At 43.1% G+C, this 9,338-nt stretch overlaps 1 protein-coding gene across 1 annotated transcript; it reads right to left on the bottom strand.

The window, feature by feature from the left end:
- Positions 1–533: 533 nt before the first annotated feature.
- LOC109862666 (vicilin-like seed storage protein At2g18540) lies at positions 534–8,756 on the bottom strand (the record flags this gene model as incomplete). The annotated part of the gene is made up of 5 exons (XM_020442774.1): positions 8,610–8,756; positions 8,296–8,514; positions 5,283–5,450; positions 1,479–1,627; positions 534–1,065 (listed from the first exon to the last, which is right to left on the bottom strand). Coding segments are annotated over exons 1-5 (1,215 nt in total), but the record flags the coding sequence as incomplete, so codon positions are not given.
- Between the last annotated feature and the right edge of the window lie 582 nt (positions 8,757–9,338).

Here is a 9,338-nt window from a genome sequence, read left to right on the forward strand (position 1 = left end):
AAGTGCTATGCCTATTTTGATTATTAACTCTAGTAACAAATTATGCGCGAGGTTAGAATACGTTTACTCCCACGGAGCAGCAGTTTTGCGCAGCAGTTTTGCGCCGCGCCGCAATTTTCGACACAAACTATCGGATCAGTTTTGCGCCGCGTAGCACTCTAACGGTTAACATATCGTCTTTGGTGTCTGGCTATGGCACGGTTGCTCGTATGAGAACGGCACTTCATCGGGTGGTCCTGTGGCGTTTCGGCAAGGTAGTAGACAGCTTCTTTGTAAGGTCACGGCAGGTCGGCAGGAATTCGGCAGTTGGCGGGGCGAGCCTTAGCAGGGTTTTCGCTCTGGTCGATCGTACTTCTCGCATGCGTCCGAACATTTGCTGCAACCGCGGATGGTTACGTCTAGATTGCCGCAGCTGTAACAAAATCTTCTTTCTCCCTTCCTTTCGGACAATTTGAATATTTGTGGCCTACTTCGCCACAATTCCAACAGGAGGTGGTTAGCTGCGGGTGGTACTCTGGACGGGGGTCTTTTACTCGAGGAGCCATCATGCGAATGCGGTCCAGGCGAGCTTGTTCCTCTCGCTGTTCCTGCTCACGCCTTTCTTTTTCTCTTCTTTCTCGTTCTTGTTGTGCTAACTCGGCACGCTTCTCTCTTTCCCTCTGCTCTCGAATTCGGTTTTCTCGTTTTTGTCGCTCTCTTGCTTGCCGTTCTCGCCGTTCTCGTTCCTCTCGCCTCTCCTTTTCTCGGTGTTTTCTTTCCTTTCTCTCTTCCAGTTCTCGCTGGGCTTGTTCTTCTCTGGCTCGCTGTTCTTGAGCCATCCTCTCACGATTTTGCGTTTCTTTCCGTTCCTGTTCTCTGCGTTCTTGTTTCTTTCGCTCTTTCCTCTGTCGTTCCTGTGCTGCTTTCTCATTTCTTTCTTGCTCAGCTCGTATTCGTCGTTCCTGGGCCTGTTTTTCCCGCTGTAATTGTTCTCTACGCTCTTGTTCTTGTTTTTCCCGTTCCGCTCTTTCCCGTCTTTCTCGTTCCGCTGTTTTTGTGCCCTCGTTGCAAGTCCATTTGTAGTCGCTGTTTGTGAGCGCGTTCGGCACGTTCTATTTCTCGGTCTACTACTTGCCACAGTCTTTTATTGCGGGTGTTTCACTCCCGCGCTTCTAGTTCCATGGTCATTCAGCGGAGGAGATCTGGTTTAGTTTGTTTTTTTTGGCGTGCTCTCTCTTAACGCTCCTCTTCCTGTTTTTCCCGGAGTATCCTTTGTAGGTGTTCACGCCTTTCTCTATTTTTTCTTTCTCTCTCCGCTCTCTTTCCTGTCGCTCCTGTCGTTCTCGTTCTTCTTCCCTTTCTCTCTCTCTTGCCGTTCTTGCTCTTCTCGTCTCTTTTTCTCTCGCCGTTCTCGTTCTTCCTGTCTGTTTCTCTTCTGTTGTTCCTTTTCTCGCCGCTCTTTTTCTTCTCGCATCTCTCTCTCTCGGCGTTCTTTTTTCTCTCGTATTTCTTTCTCTCGACGTTCCTGCTCTTCTCGTCGTTTTTTCTTTCGCCGTTCTCGTTCTTCCTGCCTGCTTCTTTCCTGTCGCTTCTTTTCTGCACACTGTTCTCTTTCCCACCACTCAAGGGCTTTTTGTTCTCGTTCCTGCTATTCTTGTTCCCTTTGTTGTTGTTTTTCTCGATATCGTTGCACGCTTTCTCTGACGTAAGTGCCCACTTTTTGATAGAACTTTTTGAAGGAGTTTCCCTCCGCCATTCTCGATACTTTTCGGCGGCACCTGTGTTTAGCGGCACCGTACGAACCAGGACCTGACATCTGTACAATGACTGGAAACACCAAAGGAGTACCTTTACCCAGGGGGATTGTCTAGGAAGAATTCGTGATAAGGTTTTAAATCTTTCACGTGAAATTTACTCATCGGAGTATCATCTAATCCTACCAATTCATAAACCACGGATAAAATTCTCTTACTTATCTTGTGTGGGCCCTGATACTTGAGAGCTAGCTTCGCGGCGATATTTTGCGCTGCAGATGAGAAACTTCTGTTTCTTTTCCAGACGAGATCGTTTTGTTTGTAAGTAACGTTTCGTCGGCGTGCATTATACGATTCTGCCTGTTTACTATACGCTTTTTCGAGATTTTCTCGTACCTATGATCGTAAAATACAAGATAGGTCGCTCTCTCTAACTAATGAGAGACGCGGGCCTACTGCCCTCTGTGCGGCCGTATTAATTACCCTGTGACGGACACCGAAAAGATGTCACGTCACAATATATATACACCTTGTTTTAGGGTGTTGTAGCGGAGGCGCCGCACAACTTCGGCACGTCTTTTCAAAAAAAATAAAGTTCTTTGCTCACCAAATTCGATAGTTGGGCGCTAGGCGTGCGTTTACACGCCAACTCAAAAATCTTAATTCGCCGTAAGAATCCGAACAAATAATGTTGACGTGACGGCAAGGTCACTCGGCAGCTCAGTTAATGACGATAACGGAGAGGCGTAGGCTTAGGAGGCAATGTATAATAAATGATGGCAGAGAAACTTGTTCGTTTACGTTGGATAAAAAATATAAAAGTTTAATAAAACTCAGTGTTCCAGAGATACCGAATATTGGCAATACAGTGTCTCATAAACAACAATAAAAAATACAATAGAAAATATAACAAATACAACTGCGCGACAGTCGGACACGGCTAAATACGCGTGATCGGCAGTTAATGTAATAGGTGTGAGCTTATTCTATTGTTTGTTCGCGGACGCGGCCCTTATTTCTCGCGGTATAAGGTCGGGTGGAGATGACCGCCGGAGTTATCTATGCGAAGGAATGTGCTAGCGCGCGCGAGACGTCCGGCGCGGCGCGGGGCGTCGCGCGCTCCGTATAGCGCGAACGGAACACGGATCTAACGCGGCACGGCCGCGGTCCGACGGCCCAGAATTTCGGCACGATTCGCATCTAATAGATCTGGAATATCGTAGGTGTAACGAAAGAATATTATTCCGTGTCTCGACTTTACGCGCTCAGTACGATAATAATCTATAGGCGCGGTACAAGACGAATAGAGAGAAAACACGCTACTACCGTGATACAAAAGAAAAAAATAAAAACAACCACACACGAATAACGAGCGGAATTTCGCCCGGATTGTTGCGACCGCGGTGCGATGAGAGAGCAGCAATGATGTAATTATTTCCGGCAGCTATTATTGCGATTTTGGCCGTAAAGTACAATTTAATAATTTTTACCCGAATGCAGCGCAGTATCGAGCCAACGGTAAGCGTATGGACTCGATCTACGACCGCAAAATCTTATAATTAACGAAATAAAGAATATGCGAGAGAGAGAGTGAACGATCACTCACGCTTGTCGGCACCTCCTCTCGTGGCTGCTTGGGTCCACTCTACTTTCGGCAGCTTTCTCGCCCTCAAGCTCGCTCAGTGTTAGACTTTCCTCAAAATCCTCCTCAGGCTTTGTTTCTCGGCACTCACTCACAGCACTGTATGTGGCTTTACAAGAAAAACTTGCGTCTGTTGGAAAATCAAGTGTAGTGTGGTAATAGTCATGTTTAGAAGTTTGTAAAAGAAAGGTGCAATTAGTATAAGGTCACATACGTGGAAATTAGGAAATTAAAGCGTAAGATAGTCACGTATGGTTGATTGAGACATAGTTGAGTGTGTTGTAAAAGAGAGTGTTGCTTGATCAGCAAGGACGGCAGATCTGTCTCCGAGAGCTGATCAAGCAAGGATGGGCGGGTTGCGCGATCAACTCGTGCAACGTTGTTTAGGGTAAGACAAGGTGATGCTCTCAATTCGGTGATATAAGAAGTGATGTGACCGAGTTGAGAGCAGAAGTTCGAGAGTTACCGCCAAAGTCGTCGTACTAATTTTATAAGAAGCTGAGCTGTAAACTTATCGAAATAAAGATAGTTTCAATTATTAAAAAAAGGCGGAATCACTTTTCCTCGAGTTCAACTGGAAATCCTGTGAAAGAATCCAGTACCGTCGAAGCGGTACAACACGTCTTTCACGGCACGCACAACAATGATCTCGGCCGATTCTGAAGTTGCTCTCGATGCCGCATGTCGTTCCTCAGCCGGTTAATTAGCCAATCGTATCTTGCGTTTCGCGGCGCTATGATTGACGGCGGCCACGTGCGTATCGGCAATGTGTTAACGCGGGCTCTTTTCTAGCCGTGTCAACCCTCTTCATTTAATTTCTGCTGCAAATGCTCGTATGGACCCATACTTCCGCAGGACGGGGCTGACAACTCCACTGGGAGCCCCGCTCCGGTTTTTGTGAAGTCGGGGTACCGGTATCCGGTCCGTCGTCGACATCATCGCATCGCGCTTCGCGCCTATGAGACCCTTACGCCCCTGTGTCGCTGTCTCTCCGTATCGCTTCTCCTTCTTGCTCCTCTACGCTCGACGCTACGTGAGTCGCTCTCTCTCTCTCTCTCTAAGCTACAAGGAATTAGCCTGAAAATACATGAATCAAGATTAATAATCATCGCAACATTTCAATTAGAGATAGCGAACGCCGTAGGCGCTGAGCGCCTCCGCTGATACGCGCGTTTTCGCTTTTCGCGCGCAACCTAACGAGCTGCTCTCCCTTAAATAGCGGAAGACGCCCATCGCCTCCCGTGCCGGCCGGAATTATTTCCTTGTGACAGACACGAAAAATGTCACGTCACAATATATACATATAATATATACGTAATTATTTCGTAATGTTATTTAGTATATACTTGAATGATAATAGTAAGATTAGACGAGTATAGATATGTACCTTAAATATATATACGTAGAGTGTGATGTACATATATACACATATGTGTGTATGACTGTTTGAGTGATTATGTGTGTACGTATGTATTTGTATGTATGTGTATATGTGTTTTGTAGAATATGGTTGTAGAATATAATATTGGTTATTCTAAGATTGAAATTTAGGATGATCCACTCGAGAAACGCGGCTGAGTTTCTGGCTTCATTTCTTCCGCGTTCCGAGTGTAACCAAGGTTCTTCAGTAATGTACGTATGTACATTATCTCTCCTTCATTTTCTATTTTGATCGTAAGGTCGACATAAGCTCCTTCGTTGCGAGTGCTCGCGGAACCTCGGATAAGCATCCATCTTCTCTTTCCCTCACACAGGAGACGCAGCATAGTGTTGGTCCTTTTCGGCCAGTACGGCTCGAGCGTGGCGGGAACTGCGTAGGCTAATCCGCACGGGATGGCTTGCCACGGGAGTTAGCGGAATCTATCCTCCAACGTATAAAGATGATGTTTTCTTATTTGCATCATTACTCCCCAATCTCTAAGAGAAACAAGGACAACTCCATCTCCAAGGTCTTTAATTATGATTCCTCTGTGCCATTCGCTGTCGATTTTGCTGCCGGTGTTGACTGCGCAAATTTCTCCTTCTCGTACTCGGTCGAGCCACATGAGTAGGGTGATTCTTCTTTGACGCATTCCCTGACGAAAATAAGAAGTTTTATAAGCGTTTATTTGACGTTTGTATGAGGGTTTTGGGGAAATTCGTTGAAAGTTTTGAAACGGTCAGTAGAAAATTCATAGGGCGGAAATTGCAACGCTACAGCGTTTGAAAGGCGTTTATATAAAACGTTTTTAAGCGTTTGCATAGCGTTAACGTTAAGCGTTTACTATGGACTTGTGAGCGTTTGTAATTTTCAATAATTGTTAATCTAGACTTAAATTCTTAAATTCATACAAAAATTTGTTGTACCCAAAAGACCATACGCGATTACTGATTAATATATACTTTGAAATTTTTAAATATATACTAATTAGTAATCACGTAACGTTAATTTGACATACAAAAAATTTTTGTATGAATTTAAGAATTAAAGTCCAAATTAACAATTATTGAACAATTACAAACGCTTACAAATCCATAAATTCAAGATTTGATGTCCTGAAGAAAATTACTAAAAAATAAGAAAAACATAAGAAAAATTACAATTAATAGAGTTTTAGGCTCTAAAAAAAAAAAAGTTTCAAACCACGCGAAATTTAAACGGTTATAGGAGCTTTACGCTGGATATGTGGAATAAAAATATATATAGTAATATAAATATAATAATGTAAAGATAAATATATGCATGCATACAAACATATATATATATATATATATTTATATTTATATTGTTCACGTGTAAAGTTTTACACTTAAGTTTGAAACAATTACAATCATTATGTTACGTCCTGGACCCTGGAAACGGTCGGGCATGAACGGAGCGTAACACTTGTCGAATTTTCTTTATCTCTCGTGACACGCACACTTGGAGAAACAGTCGTGTGGGTCCGAGAGTCGAGCGATGTATCGGGTCCGGCGGACGGGTCAACGGTCGTGTGCCGCTCTTACTCCGTCGCTGTTTGGACTTTGCTCGTGTGTCTCTGTTTAAGGCCTAAGATGCAAATCTCAATTGCCTGGGATGAGACTGTGCGATCTATTTAGAGGTGCGGGATGGTGGGCAAGAGATCAATTAGAAATGATTAGACGATATTTATAATCAAATATGTATATTTGTTCGACATTTTGATTTTATGTGTAGTTATGTATTTACAAAATTAACATAGTTGGTTCTGATAGTTGTTTACATTTTTTTTTTTTAATTTGTCATGGATAAGTGGATGTGAGTATGTGTGTACTGCGAACTCAGTCCAGTTTGACCTCAATTATTTCCGTGATTTTACAGATAGCCGGGGGGAAGAATTTATAAAAATCTCTTACAGGGACTAACCTGTGTTCTGGAAGGAGGGGGAATTTAACAGTAAGGAGGGCATTTGGAGAATAGGTGGAAATTATCCGATGGAGTTCGGGGGGATCAAGGTTCTCAGGATCGACTACATACGCGGTGGAGGTAGGAGTGGTAATTTTGTAGGCAGAGGCGAGCGCTAGGAGATGGAGAGGACAAGAGAAGGTGCGTGGACGAGAAGGGTCCGCGGGGCGCTCGCTTAAATATTCTGGTTCGGGCGAGGATGGTGGCGAAGGGCGGAGTGGAGAAGAGCGCGGAGGAGGCGACTGAGCTCGCAAATCTGGTGGTGTGTAGGTGTTTTTCTGAGAACTGCTATTGTGCTCTGTTTGTTTTCTATTGTCGAAGGAAAGGTGGTAACCGGCAGTGCCTCAGCCTGTTTCCGGGCTTGTTTGGCGGCCTTTCGGCGATATTCCTGGAGGGTGGCTCTGGATTTCCACCGTTTTTGGCAAGCGGTCAGGTCCACTTAAAATTCGTGATTATAAGTTTTTCGCGGCTCGGGGTTTGTAGGTCAGTTGCTACCTCAGTTTATTTATTTGGATGGTCTTTATTCCGACAGCGCGAGAGCGCCCGCTGAGAATCGCTTGACGGTTCTTGCGAATCGTCTGCAATCCGTATCAGCGTTAGCTCTATTTTAACGAAGGGAGCAACTGTTCTGGTAATTACTTTCAATCTTTGATCGCGGCGTGAGACACAGGTGACGTATTCGCGACTTAATACTAGCACTTACTACTTATTGTTAATCTTGTACTAGGCGGCAGCAAGTAGCAACAGAGCGGCGGCGGCGGTCTCGAGTGAGCTCCAATTGGAAAGCAGGATCCACACTTGTTGCAAACACAATTGTTCTTTTGATCACTTATTTCGCCGGCACTTTGTTTGCTCGCGTATTGACCGGGACCGCGCTGTGGAAAATTTTGTTTGTACTGTCTCGAAGAGCCCTGCGAAGCTCTTTTATATCCGTGACTCACAATTCGTACATCTTTATATGTAGATGGCATAAACTCTTGTAGGCTTTGAGGACAATGTCCGCTCCAAGAATCTAATAATAACAAACTGAAGCTCCCAGTTTCGGGTAAAAATACATTTGTAAACCAAGATTGAAAGTGTTGTGTAGTTAATTTTCCTGATTTTGATGCCGCGATAAAAACATTTGCAGACCTAAATAAAGTCTTTTTTACGCGTGGCTCAAAACTTTCACTGGTTTTTTTCAAAACCAAATAAATATGTGATTGTAATTGTCTGCTTGCAGAAATTGTAGGCATAATGGTATAGCTATGTGTAATTGCTGATTGTGATTGAACTATGGCTTCGACTGTTTTAACACCTTGTGTTGTTAACGTTCTGCCTGAATGTATTTCCAAATTGAACCCACTTTTGTCTGCATTATATATTTTTTGTATTTCAAAAAGATCTATAAATGATTTCACAGAACTTATGAATTCTTGGCATGCAGTTTGTAATTGTTCTTGATTTGTCTTTGACGAACGGTTTATAAATTTGGTTATCTTTCTGGATACTATCCCATGCTTTTTTTTAAAATTTACTATCCATGTTGCTCCTGCTTTAAAATGAGGAAGATTAATTTGTTTTTTTGCTCCTAAGGCCCATCGTCGTAGATCTAAATCATGAATGATTCTATTGTTGTTATTAGCATCTTTGAACTTTTCCAAGACATATTGAGAAATATCTAATAGTTTTTGTCTATGAGTACCACCTTTTTGTAAAGAGAGGTCCCATTTATACAATTGCGACAAGGACTTTACCTTTTTACAACGATGTTGTACTGTTGATAAAGTGTAATGCCTTTTTTTCCACTTTTCCAGAACTCAACAGCTTTTCTTTTATAGTCATTATTTACAATTTCTCCTTCTGGTGTACAAGTATCTTCTTCCTCATGTTCATCACTTTCTTCAAGTTCTTTTACTTCGTCTGCTCCAACAAATTCTGCATCACATATATTTGCATTCCAATAATTCTCGAATTTTAATGTAGTGTCGGACTCCATAGCAAATAATAAGTCATCCATTGCATTTTGTATAATATCCTTTATAGTATCATGTAATTCAATTTCTTTATCATTTACAGATGTTTGTGGAATATTTACAATTTGGAATGACACAATTAACATATTAATAACATTTGCAGGATTCACATGTAACATTTTGCTTGTTATCTTGTTATAATTTGTTATCTTTGTTAAAAATACACAGACATTGTTTTTGAAAATACAAACTTGGATAATCTCACACTTAAATGAATCGTTACACTTGGTGGCTTGGTGACTTTATATTACAACTACGTGGCGCAATTCCAATTTATATTGTGACGGGGCAGCCCATCACTGTAAATATTCTATATAGAAAATATATATACTTATAAGTACCCCGAGCGTAACATTATTACCCATCCCCAAGTAGCCGTTAGGTCGCACCGAAAGTGCTACAACTTGTGCACTTTAACCCGTCTCGTAGGAACGCGTCCTAAATCTAGGGACCACGAGCGCCGCGACCGCAAACCGTACCCAGAGCCCCACGCGCGGGCCTGCGCGCACCGCACACCGCGCCCCGGACCGAGCTCGGGCCGTCGC

The sequence above is a fragment of the Pseudomyrmex gracilis genome, unplaced genomic scaffold (genome assembly GCF_002006095.1).
Source record: "Pseudomyrmex gracilis isolate BER0280 unplaced genomic scaffold, ASM200609v1 scaffold_2158, whole genome shotgun sequence".
Taxonomy (NCBI): Eukaryota; Metazoa; Arthropoda; class Insecta; order Hymenoptera; family Formicidae; genus Pseudomyrmex; species Pseudomyrmex gracilis.